This window comes from Cryptotermes secundus, unplaced genomic scaffold (genome assembly GCF_002891405.2).
Source record: "Cryptotermes secundus unplaced genomic scaffold, Csec_1.0 scaffold465, whole genome shotgun sequence".
Lineage (NCBI taxonomy): Eukaryota > Metazoa > Arthropoda > Insecta > Blattodea > Kalotermitidae > Cryptotermes > Cryptotermes secundus.
In genome coordinates, this window is record NW_019738964.1 from 1,459,582 (window position 1) to 1,485,253 (window position 25,672).

Sequence of the window (25,672 nt, forward strand, 5' to 3'; positions counted from 1 at the left end):
TTTTGTACCATGCTCTTTAGCTTTAAGCCTATAGGTCTAAGCACAAACATAAGGCTACTTACATCCTAGAGGAAGGCCAAAGATAAGTGACGTTTATGAGAATCCTAACCTCAGCTGCTGTATCCACACAAATATTTACCTTCATAACTGCCTTTCTGGTACGTGTCTACAGATAATCTTTGGCAGGGTGCGTTATGATATTAAGAAGACATTCTGTTGAGACTTTTTTGTATGGAATCAAATTTCTAAGTGTCATTATTAATAACTATTAACTGCTAACAAAGAGTAAGCAACGGGGAGTCGTGATAGTGTAGTCGGTATAGCGACTGACTACAGGCTGGACGACCGAGGGATCGGAGCTCGAGTCCCGGGAGGGTCAATTTTTTTCTCTTTTCCACGTCGTCAAGACCGGCTCTGGGGCCCACCCAGTCTCCTATCCAGTGGTTACAGGGAACTCTTTCCCCGGAGTTAAAGCGGCCAGGGCTTGAAGCTGAACACCTACCTTCAACTAGTGTCGAGTTCAAGACAATATGGATCTTATACGTCCCTTCCCTCATACGCCTTCATGACGTAGTGCTTAATTAGTTAAGCAGAGGGACAACATTTTAGGCGGGTACAACGTAATACACTAAAATACATCCCTGAAAAGGGATTGAAGCGATCAGGGACGTACGGATCACGTTAGCTCAAGAGCAGAAGTCGGAACAGTGCTGCCGTGCGCACGCATATGTGAGCTCACGAAACGTGCTGTCAGAAGAAGAGCAACAATGAGATCCGTTCCTGAATTTGCAATGTACACTTCTTTGTATTGACTCGTTAGTGCAGTATGGGCCGTGTAGTGCGGCTGTTCAGCTGAAAGGCCTAATGCAGCACGTTAAGGGCGCTGTTCCGCTCCGCTTGACGCAATAATTGTGGGGCGTTTTGGTAATTATATTCAGTCTAGGAATGAGGATATATCAAGGAATTGACGGGGAGCATCTTCAGTGTCAGACAGATTAATTAGAAGGAAATTGTTACATGTAAAGGAGCTTTGTATGTAATTACACACTCAGAATTCTTGAGGTTGTTAAAGGGAAGAGGTATTAGTATTTTTAATTTATGATTTATTCACCGACGTTGTTAATAGCTCAGGATGTATTGCGCCGAATTGTAGGCTGATTGATATATGATGAATTGGAAATGATGTGCAAGGAAGCGGCCGTATGCTGTTGCAATGCGCTACCCCGAAATTCGCCCGCAGGGACTGAAGGAACCCAGCAAAGGACTCTGTTACAATAGTCGATATCCCGGCCAGCATTCGAACCGAGTACCTCCCGGATGCAAGTCAGAAGCGTTATCTCCTTCGAATCTTCTTCAGTGCGAAAGACACACACATATATAACAATATAAAGCATAAGCGATACGGAGAGATGCGCATATTAAATTGTTTCACCGTTTAACATAATATTACCACTTCGGATATCAAAACACAATTGTGTGGATAATATTAAAATGAATCGTATGGAATAGGGCGAGAGTATGCGAACAAAATTGAAATGTGTGAATCTGTGCCCATCAGACATATAGCCGGTCACTTAGTTGGTCATTTCTTTAGTCGATATACTTTCAGTTCATATATATTGTGGCATGTAGACCCGTTGCTAAGAAACGAAAGAAAAATAAGCAACCATTCAGCAGCCGTTGCTAAGTAATGGCACGTAGACAGCAACAGAGGTATGATATTTTCTGAGCAGTCCGTGCCGACTACTGCGCACGCAACAAAGGAATGGTGTTTTTTTGTACGCGGACCATTCCGACATGTTATAAGCATGATAGTTATTTGGGAGTTAGTGAATGGAAGGAGAGAGAGAGACAGTTGAGTTGGTTGGTAAGTTATTTAGTTAGATAATTTCTGGGGTTCAGTTACTGTGAACTGTTGCTGTGAGAAGCTTGTAGCTGAGGCCAGGGACACCTCTGGAACCCAAAAGTAAGTGAATATCCGCCATTGAAGCCGTTGCCAAGCAACGGCTGTTTAAACGTGTCTATACAGTGTACTATAAAGTGTAGTCACGAGTTGTGTGTTAAAGTGTTCAGTAAATCCGATTACCAATGCAAACTCCGCCTATAGTTGCTAAGATCTTGGCAGTACATTGCGTTATTATTTTCTTTCACGTGTATTTAAAGAATCATGAAAATGCAATTGGTTTTAACAAAGATTTTATTATGAGTATTTCGAAATCGTTGCTGATAATTGAACTTCCCTACTAATGTGAAATATATTTGTCACCAAATACCTGACATCACACTGACTGTGGTTACAGTATATATATATATATATTTACAAGTTGGAGGGACGAGAGAACGCTTTATATTGGGGAATACCAGGAATTCTTCTCCGCCATTTATGTGTATGAAATAATTCATGTAAATAAGAGCTCCTTGTCATGAAATTTGCGTTCTCGCCCCATCTTTAATGTAAATTTCTTTAAACAAAATTATATCTGCTTTGTTTGTAGAAATTTTGTAGAACATACGTTTTTATACAAAGAAACCTTTTTATTTTGAATTTATTAGTTTACCAGAACTTCTCTGGGGAGACCGGCAGAACATAGAAACCTCTGTTAGAGAGTTCAACTCACTAATTGCATGTGCTCACGTTAACCGTGAGATTATTTACTCCATCAGACACATGCTTCACTATTGCGCAGTGGCGGCTGGTGCGTAGGAGCAGTTCGTTCTAAGGCTGCTGTAAAACTTTCTGTATTCACATTTACGTATTAAGTCACTAAGCAGACGCCATAAATTGTAACTATTTGAAAACGAGAGGAAATTTTAACTTCAATTAAGGGCGCATTCACTTTCCAGTTACTTCACTTTGTATTTTATGTACATCATGAATGTCTGTGCTGACACTGCACTTCGCCAGTTATCTCCCCAGGCTAGGATATAGTATCGAGGTGTTGTCAACAATCGGATTCGATAAAATGCAGAAAATTTCTTTACTAGCTGAGCGACTGTCAGCTTCTCAGAAAGGATTCTGCTCTGTGGGGATTTTCTAGATACTTTAGCTAGAGGGGGCCTTTGAGTATATTCTCGTATGTAGTAATGAAATCTCCGGCTTTAAAATGGGAGGTGATTTTTTGATAATCTGAGGGACTGTTTCTTTCTGAAGAAGGGCTCTGGTTCGTGGAGTTACAGTTATAAATATCTGAGATACAGATTCATATTTATTACTTGAAATCTAATTGCAGTTCAGACTCGCACTGCTCAGGGTTCAAACTTCGAACCCATCGCTCTGACCTGTATTTAGAATCTTGTACGAGCGTACAAACTTTTTATACGATGGACAAATTTGGAGAAAATAAGGAGCGCATAAATGCAATTTTTTCTATCATAAAAAAGTTATAAAAAGTTAGAGGAACATTATAACTTTAAATTTGGATGTGTTGATATACAATTTCATAAACCGTATGTTGAGAAGCCACATTAATTTATCCATGAAACATCTGTTATTCATGACCTACCCTTTGTACATCTGTTTATAAGTTGTTTTCTGATTTATGAAACACCCGTCTATGACAACGTAGCTCGAATCTTCCAACTCATGGAATTGATTAAGTTTAATTTAATTCAACTAGGAACATGCAATGAAGAGATTCCTTATCTTATAATAGTTCACGTTATATGAAGACAACATAATTTGTATTAATAGTGATTTATTATTAACGACTAGTGAAGACTGAGGATTCTAGTGGGTGTAATAGTGAATTTTAAAGTGTGGAAATAACGGTAGCTCTGGGCCTGCTTGTAGTTCCAAGAGGGGTGTATGAGTTGTCAGTAAATCCAGTCATCCAATCCAAACCCCGTCCAATAGACACAACCATAATACGTCTCATTATTATTAGCTGACATTGTTTATAAATAATCAGCTTCAAAAATCAAGTTCTCGTCCTGTACATATTGCTTCATTATATTGTTACATGTACACCCATTGCTAGACAACGTGTTGGGAAACAGGTTCCCGCGAAGACAGATTCTTGGTAAACAGTCCGTTGCTAGGTCACGCAACAAAAAATGAGGCTGTATCTTCTATGCGGTCTGCGCCAAACAACAGTAGAATAACGGGGTTATGCAATCCGTTTCTAAGCAACGACTGGGTCAATATATTTCCACGTATCGGACCGTGATTTAAAAGCAATGACGTCAGCAAACAATAGAGACAGTGTTTTCCGAGGGGTCTGTGCAGAGTGCTTGTAAGAGAAGTGAATAAAGTGACAGAATCAGTTCGTGGGCAGTTACGAGTCAGTCGTAAGCTGGAGGAGTGACAATGTTTAGTTCCGATGTTCCAGAGGGAGTGAAGCCGAAATAACAAGAAGACTTCATAGTGATTTGAAGTGCTAGTTTCTGTGTTGAGATCCGTTGCTAGGAGACGACTAGTGAAGACGGACAATCCTAGTGCGTGTGCAACCGTAAACTGGAAATTGTGTAAATCAGCGATAGTGCTGTAAAAGTGTGGTTAAGAGAAAGTGTGTAACCAAAGTGCTAATAAATCCAGTCACCCGAACTAGAACCTGTTATTTTCGTCACGCGTACCACCATACTAATCTGTCCAAAAGTGTACACGTGACAATATTTCAGATGGATTAATGTAAACGCGCAGGCTGTGCTTCACAATGGAAGTTCCACACACCATGGCGTAATAATTCATATATCAGCATCATCTTCACGAAGTATTTCTGGTCTCGGCCCAGGATATCGTTTACATTTTCCAAAGATATATCTATATTAAAGGTGCATACATTTCGTACATTCTTTTATCGTACAAACCTCATAGCTCTGTAATCATGCTGTTCTTCTGCCAGCGTCAGTAGTCTACACGATTGACATGGAATGGATTTTTTATTGTTATTATTTATTTAAACTGAAAATGGGGTTTTGCCCCGTGGCAGTGATACTACAGTAAGACAACACATAACACAAAATGACACACCACACTCAAACAAGAAACAGCACACAAAACTACACAAACAACAAAGGACACACTAGCACACAGTAAATACAATGAAGATACACTTACAACTATAACAAATACAATTACAATTGCAATTATATATGTTGAAGAAAGCCGTGATACCCAGAGCAGCAATATGCATTTTCAGCTTCATGAAAATTGGTCTGTGTGTTCAGTATTCATGTCTCTGAGCCGCTACTTTTCCATTCAATAGCTCCTCAGTTATCCTCACGAGGCTGAGTGGACCCCGTTCCAGGCTCACTACTTCTCATAAAATCTGGTAGCGCCGAGAATCGAACGCGGGACATCTGGATATGTAGCCAGGAACTCTGACCATTAGACCACAGAGGCGGTCATTCATGTCCCTATAAAGCTGAATAAGGAGAACGCCCGCCAAGGGAATTTTCTCAAGCAGATCGCGTACACTTCCGGCGAACGACGTACTGTAGTTGTTATAACCCTTACTTCCTGTTCCGTAGGACACCTTCAGTGCTGGGGCTTCCGGCTGTGGTAGTACCTTAAACTATGCCACGATTGCTTCATTCCTATCATTTTCCTTCAGACCTAAACGTGTATATTGTCAGGTCTTAGTGACTAAACAATTGGTTCGAATTCGTAATTGGATTTATTGAACGCTTATGACTTGTAACTACAGGTAACTATGATCGTTTGACCTATTTACACACTCTACATAATATTGAAACTGCAGCACACATAAATTCTTCTATGTCTTCACTAGTCGGTGCCTGGTATCGGTTCCAAACATTATCATCTGTCCACACTGTTGCGGGCTTTCAGTCATCACATAACTGGTCCTCAACTGTCGACTCTAAACTAACTACTAAGTCAGAGGCAATCAAATCTTATTGACGCCAAGCTTCTTACAGCTCACCACCAGAGTTTTTTTTCTCTTGCAGTTGAATATTTACTGCCATCATCCTTGTGTATTACCCTCTCTGATGAGAGGATCGGTTTGTCTCTTGTAAACATGCTGGGCCTTCTGTCAAGTGTACGTGTCGCAAATATAGCATGTTTTTGAAAAGCAGTCCATGACTATCTTACGTATCTTATGCTACAACGGCAGCTTAGCACTTGAAAGGTTGTATGTTTGAACGCCTCAAAGTTTAAGCCTCTTTATATTTTCTGTATCTATCTTCGCCTTGTCCTATGCTGCGAACATAGTCATTCTGATGATTTGGTATGATGTCTGCTTGTTGCTTGCACAATTTTGTTATATAACTGTATATGCGGAAGTTTGAAAGTCGTGTGCAACTCGCTTAACGATGTACACCTTGAAAAAGATTCCAATTGGGTGGACAAACTTATCTTGCAAGCGGTGCAATTTTAAGGTGTTGATGTCTGCCACAAATTCCCAGGCAGGACAAGCGTAAGTCATTACTGATCTAGTCAGTACTTATGGAGGGTAAGTTTAATGTTAACGTTCAAAAACTCACTTTTGAACAGGGAGTAGATTCTAATAAATGATCTGAAGGCCTTGGCTACAATCATTTTTATGTGCACGCTCCATGTAATCCTCTTATCGAAGATTACGCCGAGATATTTTACATGATTGACGAAGGGGATATTCCGTCCGTTCAATGTAAGATGAGCCTCAGGGGGCCTAAGCCTGTGAGAAACGTAGATGGCCTGAGTCTTATCTTCATTGATTTTTATGTTCCAGCTCTCGCACCGCGTCCCAAACGCACTGGGACCTCGCTTCAACTTGAACTACTAAGTTAAAGACAAAGTCACGTTGTGACCGCTGTTCAGTCGGACAGTCATCTTGGTGTCAGACTCCCTCTGATGACCAAGACCAGATTTTTGACCTGCTGATGTCCTCGTTATATAGCTTCGGAACTGACCGCATAGGAAACATAATTCCAGCAACCTTTTCTATTGTTGCACGCGTCTCCTTTGCCGCAGATTTGTTTATCGATTGTTTACCAAGTAATGGCTCTCTTCATCAATCATGTCACTATATATATATATATATATATATATATATATATATATATATACACACACACACACACACACACACATACACACATTGCGTGTGTAAAATATATATTTTTTTTTTCGTCTGTATTCTAANATATATACACACACACACACACACACACACATACATACATTGCGGTTGTAAATTAAATAATTCTTGTTCCGTCTGGATCCTAAAAGTTACAAAGTTCAACATTCAAAATAATCAGAGCAGATGCAACACCAGAGAAAATGAAAGAAAAATATTCGACTGGCGTAACAGCCCAAATAAAGAAATAGAAGAGCAGAAATGGCACATTATACCCACCATATAAAACACTAATATAACCTGGTGCATATTTCAGGTAAACCAAACACGTGGTGGACACGAAGGTAACATAGCCTGAATGAAACGTCTCGAAGCGTCTAGTATATAAGAAGGAAAGCAGAGCAGACTCCTTAAACACACCTTGCACACCTTATGATGGCCAGTTAGGCCGAAACATGTTACGAAATAAAGCAGGAGAAGTAACGCCGAACCCTAGCGGACCCTGATTGAGTTGCATAAGGACGGAGAAGAATCAGAACATTTTTCGAGGAAAACATTCACACTGCATTCTTCTACTTAGGTTACCGGTAGGTAGGCCGCATACCGGTATGCGTCAAGACATGTAACAGTCAAGAGACGATGTCTGCGACATGACGCAAAGAAAGGAGCATAGTTGAAACGAATGAGATTATGAAAACCACCGCACACAGGTCTGAGTCATGATGCTGACGTCAGCTTCATCCTTTTCTCTATGTTTTGATATTTGTCTTGACGCAGTCGGTGTGCGGCTTCCCTCAGTCGGGAAAAGGGTGCCATTATTTCGTCGGAACATACTACTTCCATTTTTGTCTAAACTTGCTTCTGCTCTGAATACTGGGACAGTATATTCTTGGAAAACTTTCATTCGCAACTATCAGATTTCACGGTGTCAGAATGTAACAAATAAATTGCCGTATGTGTGTGTATTGGGATGAAAAGGACTAAGGAATATTTCCTCTCTTCATTGCACACGGATCTACCAGTATAGTATAGTGGAAGCATTGTGGCTTCTAATGTGAGACATTAGCTAGCTAACTCGCTATCGTAGTATTTTAATCACTTCTTAGTCTCTCTGAACGATGCCGCACCAGCAATCTGAATTATGCTATGACATCCTCCTTCTATAGTCCTTAACTTACTAATAAATCACGAGTGTCTTCTTTGTCATTCGAAGCTACTGTTTGTAACCTTTGCAATTTGAAGAGATTTGCTAAATAATCTAAGAATCATTCGGTGATTGGGGCAGGTATTTTCTTTTATTTTTTTATTGCAAATGGGGTGAGACTAAGTCCTTTGTACTGCGGCCACTTTTGACCTATTGTACCAGCCCCAGATGATAGGTGAGAGTGATTGTGGAACAATTGGTGGAATGAAGATTGGCAGTGGAAACCGAAGTACTCGGAGAAAACCTGCCCCAGCGCCATTTTGTCCACGACAAATCCCACTTGACCAGACTCGGTATCGAACCCGGGCCGCCGCGGTGGGAAGCCAGCGACTAACCGTTTGAGCTATGGCGCGGCCGCATTCAGGCAGGTAAGTCGCTCCGAAGTAAACGTGGCGCGTTTACATATCCAAATACCACACGATCGCCGTGGTCATGCGGCAACTTCTCCGACACCGGAAGTGTGCGTGTAGTCTCATCGACTGCATCTAGGCGCAGAACACTACTTCGCAGCAAATATTGCAGGGCACCAAAATGATGAAATGGCACAAAGATTCGATGTACTTCTGAATTATGTACGTGTATATACATACGTATATGAAGATATAGTTACAGTTGTCACCGTTCTTAAAACATGGAGAATGTATGAGTGGAGAAGCAGCTCCAGACATTCTTAATCTCATAATATTATATGCCTGATGATGGCCCATTTTTGGCCGAAACATGTATCAATGACGTCAGATGTACACAGTTAATGACATTTAAAATATGTAACAAACATTTTTCAGTGAATTAAATATATTTTAGTGTCTTTTAAGAAGGATTAACTTTGTTGCGTTACAGACGGAATATGATACAAATAAATTTCTGAACCTCTATACTCGATGCTAGTGAGCAGTCAGCCTCACTCTCCGAGTTACCTCGAAAAATTTCAAAACGAGTGACCACTTGGTAGACCTCGTAGTAGGTGGAAGGAAGGACCGTAAAGAAATAGGTAGGGAGGAGATGACAGTTTCAGTTCGCTGATGATGGGGGTCTAGTGGAGGACTTTTTCAACTCTGGTTCCATAAGTGGCCATTTTTATCCCGCTGAATGAGTGTAAAATTGCCAAGATTACTCAACTGCATGGGATGAATGAGCTGCTTCTGTTCGGTTTCTAATTGCTTATGACCTTGAATGATGATTAGGTTTGATTGTAAAAGGAAGTGGTCGTCTTCTGCTACAAGGTACAGTCCCTGCTTTCGTGAGGATAAACTGAGGACAATTAAGATAAATCATAAGATGATCTATAACCCTTCCAACGCCAGGTTTGGCATCTACCCACTACGGACTTAAAACCTTGCTGCTGCACCGAACTGCTCTATCGTCATTTTTAGAGAACGTAATAATAATAATAATTCAATTCTTTATTATTTATGTGCCTAGTCAACAGCCTCAAGGCCAATTACAGACAGAGCACAGTGTACATACAAGTACATCGTAATTACATTAAGAACAATCACAACATAAAATCAAAGAATAATAATAATTATTATTATTATATTATTATTATATTATATATATAATATATATATTATATTATTATTAATATTATTATTAATATTATTATTATATTATTATATTATAATTGCCGCCATCCATGAGGCGCTTGTCTAGATAATGGGGACCCTCAACATCTCACAACCCTATGGGCCTCCACGGCCTGTTACAGGGATAGCTTTACTTACTTGTAATAATAATAATAATAATGTTACTAACTAATATTAATATGAGGTTTAAGATTCTCACGTCACTCACAGGGAAGAGTACTATTTTTCGGATGTGATACCATGTAGTCTGGTATAAGTTTAACGTAATTTTCTGCTTGCTAAACTTACTTCTCGAACCAGGATATGCAAACTAAATTCCTCCGAAACATTAGTAAACTTAGAATTACTGGGTTTTCGGACTTTATCCATCAACCGGTATTCCAGAAACTAGAAAACACGACATTTATGAAAATGGATCTATCTCCGTCCTCAGATGAGTGGGGAAAGACATCTACTGTGTTGGGTAGGTGTCTTCCCCCCTCACCTAAGGATATAAACATATCCAGTTTACGAAACTTTGTGTTTTCTAGTTTCTAGAATACCGGTTGATGGATAAAGTTCAAAAACGCAGTAATTCTGAGTACTATACACTATCGTAATGACCCTTTACGATCTATTAGGGTGTGCCAGACCAAACGGCGTCATATCCCAGAAGATAATACAGCAACTGATCCTTTGAATGTATGAGGGGTAGGGCTTCTCGGCCCCTGCACCGCGACATACAGTGGTCTATTGTGCTTAGCTGACTCTTTGCTAAGGACAGTGTAACGAGATATCTGCTCCTCACTGGTAGGTCGCTACCCATTGTATAGGAACCGTAATGTACATTGCTGTTTGTTACCAGGTGATCAGTTATGATTCGAGTCGAGGAGGCGTGAGCGTCATCACGGAGAAGGGAGATGTCACCACGAGCTACCTGCTCATACAGCACGCTGAGGTAACCGACTCCGGCAAGTACTCCTGCAGCCCATCCAACGCAGACGTCGCTAGCGTCAAGGTCCATGTTCTCAACGGTAAGCGACCATTATCCATCCTGGCACAACAGCAAAGCCCGTGTATAATATTCAAGGCAAGGCCCAGTACGCCTCACTTACTCACACGACGTACTGCAACTGGAGAGCCGGGATAGCTGGACGACCGAGGGGTAGGAGTTCGAGTCCCGGTAGGATCAAGAATTTTCTTTTCTCCACGTCACCCAGACCGGATCCGGTGTTCACCCAACCTCCTATCCAGTGGGTACCGGGGACTCCTTCCCCGGGGATAAAGCGGTCGGGGTGTCAAGCTGACCACTCACCTCCAACTAATGCCGAAGTCAAGAAAACGTGGTTCTATACATCCTCTCCCCTACACGTCTTCATGGCCTAGTGCTTAATTAGTCAAGCACAGGAAAAATTTTACTGCAGCTGGGCAATGTAAACGTAAAATGTACGACAGCACTTGTATTGCCTTGTAATTTGATGGTTTACTTAGGAGTGGCACGTCAGCTGCAAAACCAATGTTTCTTCTTGGTGTAATGAAATGCACTCCATAATGTGTTTCCCATTCCTGCTTCGTATTCGGAAAGTCCCAGGCTTAATTCAAGTTCAGGAACGAGCTACCATGGCTAAGAGTTTCCTGTCATTTTCATTAGTACCTCTAGGCAAATAATAGGACAGTAATGTAACAGGGTGCCGGTCACGGTAGCCGAGCGGTCTAAGACATGTACTGTCTTCGCTCGCTTGGAAGTCGGGATCGTTGGTTCGAATCCCACTCCGGGCATGAATATTTAGTTTGTGTGCGTGCGTTTTTCTGTGTTTGTGTACAGGTAGAGGCCTTGCGATGAGCCGATCACCCGCCCAAGGAGTCCTACCGAATGTGTAAGATCTAGAAAAACCGAAGTGAACGGAGAATTTCATGGAGGTAGGCCCACTGGGGCTGTAGTGCCAAGGAAGAAAATGTAACAGAGTTTACGATTCGTTCCTTGTGCATTGTTTCTAATTTTCATCCAGAAATCATACCATTCGAAGTAACACAACATAGGGACTTGTCACGTGTCCGGGTTCCATAACCAATTATAACGGGTTATGGACTGGATTCATTGACGCCTTTTATTACAATTACAGTCAGTTACAACAGCTCACAATCAACGACTGCCAAAGACTTGCTCCATTGTGACCGGACTGCGAGTCACTGTGACTGAGTTGGTTCTGATTTACGAATCGGTCACTTTCTCAACTTCCGCTGACGCATGTTGGCACTCCACAGCAGAACACTCAGCTCAACTCAACCGCACTATTGAACTGACTTCAGAATTCTCTTACGACTGACTGAATCAGAGCCTGAGTCTTATGTTACGACCGACGGTCAGTCGGCCAGTCTGTCTTGGAATAAAGCACCCATCTGGGGCTTGCGACCAGATTTTTGTTACTGTCAGACAGTTGCGGGTTTGTTGATATGGGGCGCTCGCCAGCGGAGTCATTCTCATGGGACTCGTAACCATATTTTACTGTCTCGGATTTGAGACTTCCTTTTTCGTCGCCTCCTACGACTCGCAGGGTCACGGTGGAGGTATTCGACTCCGCCTCCACACGGGAGATGAATGAATGAATCAAGTTAAAGTTACTTTACGACTGGCGGTTTACTGCCAGTCCATCATTGCGTCAGGCCCCTTGAGGCCCACGACCAGAGATATTTTCCCAACTGAACTCTTGCGGTAATAGTCCTTATGTAACATCCTCCCTGACGTGAAGCTGGGTTTGTGCCTTATGAATATGCTTGGCCTTTCGTCAAGTGTATATTTCGCACATATAACGCGTTATTGAAAACTCTTCCTTTCTTCTGGATGACTCAATTACATGTTCCTCCCCCTTCTTAACTTCGGGACGAACCGAAACAGAGATCACCACCCCCATAGATTTCCTCTATTATTCTGTATTTATCCGTTTCTGCGGAAACGTGTGTTTGTTTCGTAGCAACGGTCTGGTTTTCACGAGTTCACAGCTCTCACTTGTCGTATCTATGGAAACCGCGTTCCGTACGCAGTTGGTTTCCCAGACTCAATCTCTCCGCGGCAACGTATTTGCCAATTCATTTCATAGAAATGGCCCACATGTCACATGATCAGTAATCTTTAAATAACCATAAAACAATTTCACCTGTTATTCTCAAATCTAAATTTCTAAGTGGACTTCCAATTTCTCTCCTTGTGTTCTGATGCTTAGCAGAGCGCGTCGTCCTTGCTTTGATCACCAATTATCACAAATTTGAAGTTCCTTGTTGTGTAATCTTTCCATTTTCCAACTGCAATCTCTGTTGGGTAAAGTAAAGTTGTCCTGTGCTTAACTAATTAAGCACTACGCCACGTAGGCGTATGGGGGATTGGATGTATAGATCCACATTTTCCTGACCTAGGTACTAGTTGGAGGTGAGTGGTCAGCTTCACGCTTTAGCCGATTTACCCCCGGAAAATGAAGTCCCGATACCGATTTGATAGGAGGTTAGGAGGGCTCCAGAACCAGTCTGGACGATGTAGAGATGAAAAAATCCTTGACTCTACCGGGAGTCGAACTCCGAACCTTTAGTCCTCAGCGCCCTGTTTCAACCTAGTAAGTAAAACGTTCGTGCTGGCAGGAGTACGAATACACCAGGTTTTATAATAGTAAGACGAGCGAGGTATGATTCTGTATTCACTGGAAGTTTAAAAACTAAAAATGCTATGGGGCGGGGGGGGGCTGCTAAAAGTCTTCTTTCTATGCAGAGACATGGAAAGTGCTAAGAACATTATTTTTGTTTATAGTAATTATTATTATTTTAAGGTAATTCAAACTCAAGCAAATTGTTGTAGGCTCTAACAATTATTCTATGAATAATTTTAAATGTAGCCGTAGGTTTCACCCAATTAACTTAAACTAGTTCTAGTTTAAAGTAAGAAAAATTTGTCGGTGTCATGTGTATAAAATAGAAGCTATGGGGTCCGACAAGTGGAACCATCTGTATATGCATTATTTTCCTGCAACCCAGTAAACTTTCTGCTGATATAAATTCAGAGTCTGTAAACAATCATAAAGACCATTTGATTTTTAGTTTATTTAAAAACGGACAGTAACTTGTGAAATACTATAAAAATACATTAGATTTAACCGACCTTATTGCTGTATTGTAACTTTTTAACCTGGGGACTAGTGTACAACATGTTTGGAACATTTCTCACCACTTTCTCCGGTTTAGAATCTCTTAAAACTTGTGGTAATGGCTCGACTGAGGCTCTCTCACTGGCCGTTTACAGGCTCGGAATTGCCACAAAGCGTGCATTACTAACAGCAAGGGTTTCCCAGGGTGCCGCCGTAGAGGCTTATTTTAACTCAAGGACTTAAAATGATTATAGTTTGGGGAAGAGAACTCGCCATTTTAAGGAAACCTCACACTCAGCTGTTCCTTCATGAAACGTCCGTACAGTGTAGCATTCTCTAGCTTAACAGTCGTTGCTGTTTAGAGTTCACGTCTCCAGGGATAAGCACTGCTTCAGATGTCGTATTAGTAGCCATCTCAAGTGCATGTTCTCCTCTCAACTGACCTTTCACCGATAAAAAGTAAGCACCTCTCATAAGAGGGCACTTGACGGGCTCGAACTACATTCTAAACATTTCGCGAAATATCTAGAAACTTACGAATGTACCACTCAAGAGATGGGAAAAAAATGTATATGTAAGATACATTTGCATGTAGAAAATTTGAAGCTGTTTGAGGCAACATTAATTTTTTTTTTGTTGCTTACATACTTATGGAGCTGAGTCCTTCTTGAAGAGAAGACAAATCTGCAGCTGCTCAAGATTTTCTCAGCATATTACGGAACCCGAAGGTTCATTACCGTGTTCACAAGAGCCCTCCACTGGTCCCTATCATGAACCAGATCAATCCAATCCATACCATCCCATCCTATCTCTCTAAGATCCGTTGGCTTCCCCACCAATATCCTATATGCATTCCTCTTCTCCGCCATTCGTGCTACATGTCCTGCCCATCTCATCCTCCTTGACTTGATCATTCTAATTATACTTGGAGAAGAGTACAAGTTATGAAGCTCCTCATTATGCAGTTTTCTCCAGCCTCCTGTCACTTCATCCCTCTTCGGTCCAAATATTCTCCTCAACACCCTGTTCTCAATCACCCTTAGTTAGTTAGTTATTGGAGAGGGTGGGTTTCCCCATGCACTTAGACCTGTATTGGTCCATTGTGCTTCCCTCTATGATTTCTACCAGTCTCTATATCCTACCGGTACTGGTGCTTACCATCAGTCCCGCCCAGCCAGCGAGACCGGCTCTACTAGCTGAGAGGTATCTATAATGCTTCCCCCATCTACCAGAGGTATTAGAGACTGCTGTTGGGCGGGAAACGTCCGTAATTTGGCTCAGTGACCTCCTTTGGAGATATGAGGTTCTTTTACGTGCCGTAAAGCTACGACACGGGACCCACGGCTTAAAGTCCCTCCCGGAGGACTTGTTCCCTGAATTTTTCCGCCCTTAAAAATTCGACGACCTCCGCCGGGTATTTGAACCCGCGTACTACGAGTCATGAGGTTGGAACGTTACCTCTAGACTACGGAGGCCGCTTCAATCACCCTTAGTCTATGTTCATCTATTTCTTATACTCTTGTAAATTTATTCGTAAAATTTGTATAGCGACACTCATTTGAAACAAAAATGGACGGACATTGCGACTACGTAATGTTGTGTGCAAACGAAGCTTGTGTTGGAAAGCGAAGCATGAGTTATGAGGAAGGATGACACGCAGCACGAGACTTTCTACATCGCTGCTGGGAGTAAATTTAAGAGACAGATTACAAAGTGAAGAAATAAGAAGCACACTAGAGACTAAAAACATATTTGACGATATGAAAAATGATGCGATATATTACAGACAGAATGCAAAAAGGATCCAAGGAAGCATGACGTTTAAAAATGCACTCGTGGGATGACCTAAGAGTACAGTGCTTCAATTTATGGACGTCGAGACGGGATTCAAGCCACCCATTACTCGTAAACGAAGAACACGAAAGAGAATTCGTGCTCGGGCTTAACAGCTTAACTTTGGTAACGACGGGCAGCTGACACTGCAGTTGAAACGAGACTGCTCAACGGTTTTGTCTGTGCCCTGTTCTCCATGCTCCACTACATTCTTCTAGGTCCATATGTTATCCTCGAGACTTTACTCTCCAAAATTTAAATTTGTATTGTCGCGTGCCGGGAATCCGGAAGGTATGAACGGAAGGGAATTATAGTTAGGCTGCTCGGGACGAACAATCTTTAGAAGGGAGCAGAGTCGCGTGCCGGGAATCCGCAAGATATGCTTCCATGGAAACGCAATAAGAGTTGGCCATTGCCTAGGAATACTTTAAGCAACAAACGCGTTTCCCCGGAGATGAAAGAACAACAGAGGGTTCGTTGCATGACAGCGGCCGAGACCAAAGGCTCTTGCGTGGTGAGCTATATTCCGTTCGAGACCAGGTTATAAAAGTCCAGCTTCGAAGGGACCAGACAGGGGTGTCGAATACCTCTACCGTGACCCTGCGAGTCGTAGGAGGCGACGAAAAGGGAAGTCTCAATTCTGAGACAGTAAAATATGGTCGCGAGTCCCAAGGGAGTCGGACCCGAGTAAGACTGCGCTGGCAAGGNGCGTGGTGAGCTATATTCCGTTCGAGACCAGGTTATAAAAGTCCAGCTTCGAAGGGACCAAACAGCTGACCTTCGGTCGTGAAACGAGACTCAGACTCAGACTCATACCAGACAGTTGAGTTCAATTGAGTTGACAGTTGACAGTGGAGTTCTGTAGAAGTTACCGAGAACAGTTCAGTTTGGTTTTGACTATAGCAGAAGCAGTACTTGTGATAATATTTGTACTCACCAGTGTAAAAGTGAGCATTCATAAACATATTCGCCAAATCCGAGACCTGCGTGAATTTATTTGTCGCGTTACATAGGCAACACGCGACAATATTATTTCCTCAAAGCACCGGACCGTGGTTTAGATCCATTCAGAATAACGAGTATCGTCGTAGAGTGTACCCCCTCCCCCTCGAAGAGAACTTATGCTTCATTGGTCGACCCGATTTCATGGCACGGGCATCCTTCTCTGGTTTCAATGCGCGTCAGCAAGAGAACAAAACTGACTGTAGTTTAATTTATCTTCGTCAGAAAAATAGGGTTTTCACATTATATACGAAAGGGGAAGGAACAGAAATATTTATAAGTACGAAGAGGGATGATCCCTCTTGTTCATACCTTTCAGATAACATTGTTAGGGTGATTACATAAAATATATGAGATTGATGTACTTGTAGCATGCTTAAGGAATTTCAGAAATGCATACCTTAAGAGACCGGGTGAGATAACAAGGCTTAAGTAAGAAGAAAATATTAAAAATTTTCATTCCTTTCCTTCCTTTTTGATGCTACAGCCCCAATTTGGACCCTGGTTTATCTCCATGAAATTCTCTGTTTCACTTCGGTTTACTAGATCTTAGACATTCTGTAGGACTCCTTGGGCTGGTGATCAGGTCGTCGCAAGGCTTCTACCTGTACACAAATACAGAAAACACACACACAAACACTGAACATCCATGCCCTGAGTGGGATGGATGTTCACTCATCCACGAACCCGGCTTCCGAGAAAGCGAAAACAGTGCATTTCTTAGATCGTTCGGCTACCGTGGCCGACTAAAATGGTTGATTGGGTAACAGGAAAATGTCTGATCAACTAACTGAGGGTGCAGTCCAGTTGCGGCCTTACGTAAACAGTAAAGGGCTTTCGTGTTTCATAATAGTGGAGACTGTTTCGTCCAGCTGAATAATACTCACTTTTTCAAAAAGAATTTTGCACAGGACATTAGTCAGTTGAGCGTATTAAATGATTATTACGAGTATATTTTAAATATTAACAACAATATTATAAATTCGAATATGTTCTAACCAACTGGGAAATGAAATTCATCGAAATAATATTTTAAAATTCAGTTCCTACCTAGTATAAAAAAATGAACTGCCTCCAATACAAAGACTAGCAGCTTAATGATAAACAACCGCTGTTTATTCTAAAATCATGCGAATTGTATGGATACATTCCGTGTGCAAATGTAAAGTTTCAGTGTTACTGCTGATGATGTGTATTTACCATGCATTTAACGGCTAAAGTTAAATGCTAGTGACTTCTTAAAGCAGTGGGTAACAAAGCTTATGTACCTTTGAAAAACTTCGAGAAGGCCATTCATTGCTTCCCACTTCTCGTTTTACGACAACATTCATAATCTTTCTGGCACACTTTTCTTGTTAGACGTTCCTTACAAAGTAAAAGTGCAAGTATAATGTGAAGGACATATCTGTCCGTCTGTAACATAGTATTGTGAAGTGGATGGCGCAACGGGAAGTAGGGGTCACGTGAACTCTGCGGTCCCGCGAGTGACGTCACATTGCTGCATAGCAACCGCGGCATCCCTTGTTACGTCACCGCGCAATGGTTGCCTAACACAGTTGCTCTTCCGTTATGTCACCGCGGAGGAGAGGGTGTTTAACGAGCGTTGCGCACTGATGGAAGGAGTGGGGGTATGTGACGTCACTCGCGAGACCGCAGATTTCACGTGACCCCTACTTCCTATTGCGCCATCCACGTCACACTATCATTGGTCAAACCGTAGGAGAAATTCCTTAAAATTTCGGTATTGGGGACTCGCTAAATTTATTCAGCATTTTCGATTTTCAGCGATTATGAAACGTAACAGAGTTGACTTTACTGAAACCTATAAATTGGCTTTTGCATGTATATCCTAAACTGTTAATCACGTTCTGTTAATATCTGGCATGAGACAAATTTGCACAAGGTTATGTCCAGTTTGTAAATATTAGCTATATTTAAAGATTTTAAAGCCTACTCTATAAATTCATGTGATCCCATAAACCTTTTGACAGACATTGTTCTAATTTTTAAGTGAGATTTTTCTTTAAGCTGTCGGTCTCTTCAGATTTTCAGCCACATTCCTCTGTAACAAAGCCTACTTTACATGCAGTAATACATCTTGTTCCTCGTGTAAATCATAAACAGTTAAATGTTAGCAAAAATCCTCATGAGATGCTTTGCTTTATACTAGTTGCCTCATTGTTTTCCACTCATGTTAACCCTTTACAAATTTTGTTTTACATAAAGCCATACGGTGGCTTTTAGATTCTTCTGAAATTCGATACTGCACATTGTTATTTTGTTGGAACATGAATTCAGCTCGTCCTCTCATATACATTGCGTGTCTTCCTGAAATTTAATTTTTAAACCGGCCGTATGGAAACCCAAGCGACTAGCAACTCTGTGGACTAAACTGCTGCATGATTGCTTTGTAAGTAAAGATAACACTAAAGTCTCATCACACCGGCTGTCTATTTCCAGTGCAAATTATTATTCAACCAATTCATGCAGCTCAGTATGAACATAGTTCCCCTTTACTTCTCTTAATTTCCTACTATAGGTAATAATAACATGGCGGTTATGCGAACTTCTCATTTACGTACTTGTACAAAGCATTCTCTTCCCCGGAACATCGGTGAAGTTCTACCAGACTGTGCAGTTGCACGTCCTAGAGGACAGGATTCTCAACAGTAGCGCCGTAAGATTCTCAGGTCTCACATTTCTACTTTCTAATTGATTAATGTCGCTGCCAGTGATTAACACAATGAAAAATCAAATTTAAAAAACATAATTTAAGCTCCATGTTAGGTGGGTCCCTTGTCACCACAGCATGGCGCGTCCTTAGGTTGCGGATGTAGGAGACGCCCTCCAGGTATGGAGGGAGGCTGCGAATATATTGATAAATCCGTCGCGGACAGCCGACAAAGGGTGGTCTTCCATCTGGGGGTTGGGCATCGGGGTTACAACACCTCACCTTAAAAAATAAGGTTGTTACGAAAGATCACGTAGACAGATTCTTTGGATAAATGACCTGAGCGAAAGAAAATGGACTGGTACTTGGAATGCTAGAAATATGTATAGGGGAGTGGCGGATGAAATCTCAAAATACCAGGAAGACCTAGACGTAGATGATCGGACAATATTAAGGTGGATCTTAGAGAGATAGGATGCGATGATATGGACTGGATCGAACTGGTTCAGGATAGAAACCAGTGGAGGGCTCTTGTGAGCACAGTAATGAACCTTCGGGTTCCATAAAATGCTGAGAAGTTCTTCAGTAGCTGCAGAATTTGTGGCTTCTCAAGAAGGGACAGCTCCATGAGTGAGTAATTTAAGCTTCTGTAAAGGCCGAAGAGAGTCATGAAACTTTCAGTCAGAATTAACAGCGTTCCGACCCAGGTTCGAACTGAAGAACTTCTGAATGAATGTCAGACGCGTTACTGTTGCAAACTTCTGAAACCAGAATGAGACTAACACCATTAACATATTGTCTGGAAACAAATTTTTGAAAATGGATTAATGCTGTTAGGGAGAATGCTTATAATGGCGGCGCGAAATTTGTAATAGTCGATAACTAGTGAACCTTTTGATATATACATATGAAATTCTGCATAAAATTATGATAAATATAAATAAATTTGTATTGTGTTACATTAATATTCGTAATAACGTAAATGGTAACAGGGTGAAACATTAAGGATATTTTTTAATTTAGATTTCATAATAAATTCGCCTTAGTTTAAGGAATGAAAGTAGGCGTCATAAATTTTAACAGAAATTATTTTTTGATCTGTAATGTGATGAAAACTGATTTACCTATATTATTCGTAAGGGAGGAAGTTAGCCTTGAAGTTACTTCACAGTTTCGACAAGAAACATCTTTGTTCGAGGTGCAGTAGCTGAGTGTCAAAATCTGCTTTATGGTCTCTTCTTGTTAGCGCCATGTTTCTTTTGGTGTGTAAGTTCCATGAGCATCACAGATATTCATTAGCTCCATAACCACGAAGTTGTGTCTGGAGTCTCATTATACGTTCAGTGGGCATAAATTCCTCTTTATGAACAAGTTTTAGTGCTTTTCTTCTTCTCAGAGAGTGCCCATCACAATCCAGTGGATGTTTACAACGGATTAAGCAGTGTCTCTATTCTACGTATGTGAGATTGCGTGAGTGAGTCACATCGGTTTCCCTGACTGAAACTGTCCATGGAAGTCCTGTTCAGCTCCAGATGAATGCCGAGATCGTCTTCTGATACGACAAAACCGCTCACATGTCACTCTCCCAGTGGTACATCTCATGACACTGCACATAATGTTCAACTTAGCGTCACTGTTTAGCGGTTTACATGGCAGCTTCATATAAGGAGTCCCAGAGTTCGATTCTAGAGGAGGAAGTCGGCTATCCTGAGGAATTCTTTTGGTGATATTCTTCAGTCTCCCAGACAGATGTTCGAAATTCGTATTAAAACATGTCATGACCGCTTCTGTTCGCATTCTTTCCAAGTCAACATTAACAATTCTAATCTTATTCAAAGTATTGTGGCATGTCTGCTGAAAGACATATTTGTGAAGCCAGCAGAGAATTGATTTACTAGGAAACGGCTCTGGAAACACGCCCTTTGCTAGGGAGTGGCTCTTTAAACGTCACGTGGCCGCGGAAACACTTAAATGTGCAACAAAAAAGAACCGTTGGAAGCGGAGTTTTATGTGGGGTCCGCTCCGAGGCTCCCACATTTTCTAGAAAATCGTCTCAAAGATGGCGGTAAGGTTGTCAGCCTTGCGCCCCGGCTTCCCTTTACCCGCAGGAAGATTCCTGGTACTCATTTTTGTTAGAGGCTGAGTCAACCCCAGGGCCATAGAGAAGCTGGAAGAATTAGGTCAATTGAAGAATCCAGTGACCATATCGGGACTTGAACCCGCAACCTTCCGTCTTGTAACATAGTGCCTCAACCAACTAGCTACCGCCTTTCATTCTCTTGGGTATAGAGTTCGTAAGATTTGAGGTTTTCACTGCAGTGGCTATGAAAAATACCGTTTTCAGGATGTGGCGCCGTGAAGAGCTTATGTGAACCGACGTTTCGGAGGAACGTATCGCCTCACTCTTCACGGATACGTTCCTCCGAAACGTCGGTTCACAGAAGAACTACACGGCGCCATATCCTAGAAGATTGCATTCTTAAAATATACTTGTTATTGCATGTGAAGGATTAAATACCGAAATATAAACCTCGATCCCTCAGCTTCTAGCAGTCTCTTCTATTTATCTCAGGAAGGAATCGAATTACAAGATTTTGTTTTCACGACGACCAGTCTTTCGGGTTCCTTAAGAACGGTAAATACGTTAACAAGCTGACGAACTATAAAATATGAAACAATCTCATGAACCATCGATTCTGTTAAATCGTGAAATATTTTTTCTCTCACACTGTTACATGTTTAGTTCGAACTGGAATGTGCTTGTTACAGCACGTGGAAAATTAAATCACACATAAACCTGGTTCATTCGACTTGAAAAATTGCGTATTATGCTGACGTCATGAAAGACTTTTTATGTATATTTTTATCCATAGTTACTTAATTGCGGTACGGTTATGGATATGACACTTCATATTTACATTGTATTTTTCTTCAGTTGACGACATTTCAGATAGAAGGGCTATTTGTGAATTGATTTGGGAATGATGCGGAAGGCAGCAGCCGTCACTTAACTTAGCTACTGTCTCGGAGTTTGCCTGGAGGGACTGAGGAACCCACTAAAACCCGTAGTTACCCTAGTCGATGTCGGGGCCGATATTCGAAACCGGCACTGCCAAATTCAAATCAGAAACATTACCGATTGAGCCATCTTTCGTTGTGTATCTATACCAGGTTACTATGAAGGAAATAGAGACTTTTATCGTTTTATAGAAACCAAAGTGTTATTGATATAGCGAAAACAGTCACATGGTTGTTTAGCATATGTGTTTAAGTTACAAATATTCTATGTGTGAACCTGTAGTCACGCGACAGATATCAATACGATAACCCTATTTATTCCAAACACACCGGAGCATATGCTTATTAAGAGCTGTTGTGATTCGTTGCTTTAGATGTCTTACACCTACAGGAAGGAAGAGACAGTTCATCCCAACCCGATGCTACTGTACAATACATATTGCCTGTGTACATGTTTGTCCGTTCTGGTTCCATATAACGTTGAAAGTATATACAGAATTTTCAGATGAAAGGTATCCAAAATAAAATCATTATATGTCAGAAAGAATTTATTATACACATTAATGGGTTACACCGCTACAAAGGGAAACTATCTGAATATACGAGTATATCTTTCTCAATAAATTTCAACGTGGGCTCTCTTGGTGTTACGACAAATATCCAGACGATCCAGCATGTTTGGTGTTACCGTAGCCACAGAGTCCCTTATGCTGGCTTGCAGGTGTTGAAGGTCGTTGATCTTAACCTGGTAGACAGTGTTCTTCACATAACCCCACAAGAAAAATCGATTGGGGTTAAATCTGGCGATCTAGAAAGCCAAGCGATTGGTCCACCTCTACCAATCTATCTCCCAGCCATCTCTCTGTCCAGGTGATTCCTAACATGGTGGCTGAAATGTGGCGGCGCATGCGCGTAAGCCGGGTATGATAAAAAAAAAAGCTTTCAGAGTTTTCCTTACCGATAATATAAACCTGATACATTTAATATAATTACTTTCCGAGAGATTTTTTTTATTTTTGATACCTTTCATCCGGACATCCTGTATTTCTCTTATAGTAACCCAGTATTTTAATTATTATTATTATGGTTTGTTTTGAGTCGTTCACGTTTCATTTCCCATAGAAATTCCATAGCACGTAGAATGGCTATTACTGCGCTCCGAAGACAATAGAAATGTACAATAAAAGTACCGTGACAAGAACAGCTGTCGTTCACCCATTGTGCAGTGAGAAGGAACTCTGACAACTGGAACATAAAGGCCGGTTGGCCCGACAGATATGAAGTCACGCGAATGTCTGTGATGTCTCCGAACAACTGAAATAATTATGTTCCACTTTGTTGTCGCTTGAAGCTTTTGTATAAAAAGTTATCCAGTGAGTAATGAGTGTAAGAGCGAGCGATTTACTACTGTTCACAGATGAGAGGAACAAGTGGCATTGTTTCGGGGCCTGTTCTATCATATAACTCAGACAAACTGACATATGCGGCCAGATATCTCAGCGGACTGAAATCGGAACCCTTGCAGTTTCCATATGCACTCTAAACAGTGATCGGCAGGACCAGACAACAATACAAGTAACGGTTTGATTTTCATTTTGCTTCATAATACGCTATCAGGAAAATTCAACATAAAGAAATGAAGGTTGTAACTCAAGTATCGATTTATTTCGACAATTGTAATTCTTCAGGGAGAATATAAACACTTCAAAGAATGTGTCACAAATTTTCTTACTGGCCACAAACGAAATTAATCTAAATACGTGAACGGAAATGAAGTAACCAGGAAGTCTAAACAAAATGAAATATAATAAAATATACGAAAATCTGAAACGGTGTGTTCCAAAAGTAGTGCACCAAATTCCCAGCGATAGTTTTTGCAGGGGGGGGGGGGGCTTATGAAAGGTTACAGAAGGCCCTTCGTGGTCTTGAATAAAGATCTTATCAAATCGGTCTGTAGGAAACGCGATCAAAATGACCTACTAAAATTAGGGCCTCAACAAAGCTCTCTCCTATTGTGTGTCGCTAGTTTTATTCAATCGTTTATGAAGTACGTAAGAATCCTATTATGACCTTAAGTAATGTGGACCTTATGACACAAAATGGCTGAATATCGGAATTGCCCGAGAGCTTGTGATGATGGTTTCATATATCGAATTTTGAAAACATATGCAGTAGTTCTGGCATTTCGCATACAGACTGGCAGACATGACCTCCAAATAAATGGTTACTTGTAATTTGTACACAGCGTCAGGTAGCTAATAGGAAGTGTTTAAAATTGTAAGCATCTGCGAGCAGAAATGAGAATAGGAATGAGGCGAGTGATAACTTTATAAGATAAATTAATTCCAGAGATGCAGCTATATTCAGTCCACAAACTGTCATAATTATGTCGGTTATTAAATATTGCACGCACCTTTACACGTTGTCACGTGTTTATGGGTCCGTGACTAATAATAACGGGTTTTGGATTGGGTGATTGGATTTATTGACATTTTGTTCAGTTACAATACCTCACAACCAATCTTCACCCGAACACTTCTTGCTTGACTGCCGAGGACTCGCTCCATTCTGATCTTGATTTGATTATGATCTGTACGGCATATATAACCTTGAGGCGGATCCATAGAAAACACGCCTTCCTTTGTTGTACAGTCCGTTTCTATACAAAGGCACTGTAAATATAGTGCCTTTGCATAGAAACGGAACTTATCCGACTGTTGCCTGCGTATACGTTGTAACGGGAATATGTTTACCGAGTCGTTGCCTAGCAGTGGGTTCACATGTCACAATATAATGATAATGAAAAGTTTTCTATTGTTTTGTGTGTGTAAAACGTGATACCTCAATTTATGGGAATGACATGAATAACGATTATCATGTACTCGGGTAAATGAAGTAAATACAGAGTGTTACATAACTGAGTCTGAGTCTGAGTCACATTGCAACTGACGGTCAGTCAGTCTGTCAGTCTTGGTGTCGAGCCCCAGCTGGGGCTCATGACCAGATATTTCTTTTGACTGAAAGTTACTGTCTTGTCCATGTGTAGCGCCCTCTCTGACGAGAGGTCGGGTCTGTCATTTGTTAGTCAGTCTGTATTAAGTCCATTGTCTGTATTTACATACATTTATAAATACACACTTATTCCTTACTTCTATGTACACTATATACACGGCCTCTGTCAGTCCAGGCTAGGTACAGCAGATTATGCCCTTTTAATATATATATATATA

General features: G+C 41.2%; 1 protein-coding gene across 1 annotated transcript in view; it reads left to right on the forward strand.

Annotated features, from left to right (window-relative positions):
• The window catches only part of LOC111871477 (lachesin), a gene marked incomplete at its 5' end in the record, with an annotated part of 213,487 nt that overhangs the window by 178,721 nt on the left and 9,094 nt on the right, over positions 1-25,672 (forward strand). Inside the window, 1 exon segment of the mRNA XM_033754270.1 lies at positions 10,654-10,822. Coding sequence (XP_033610161.1) covers positions 10,654-10,822 — 169 coding nt within the window.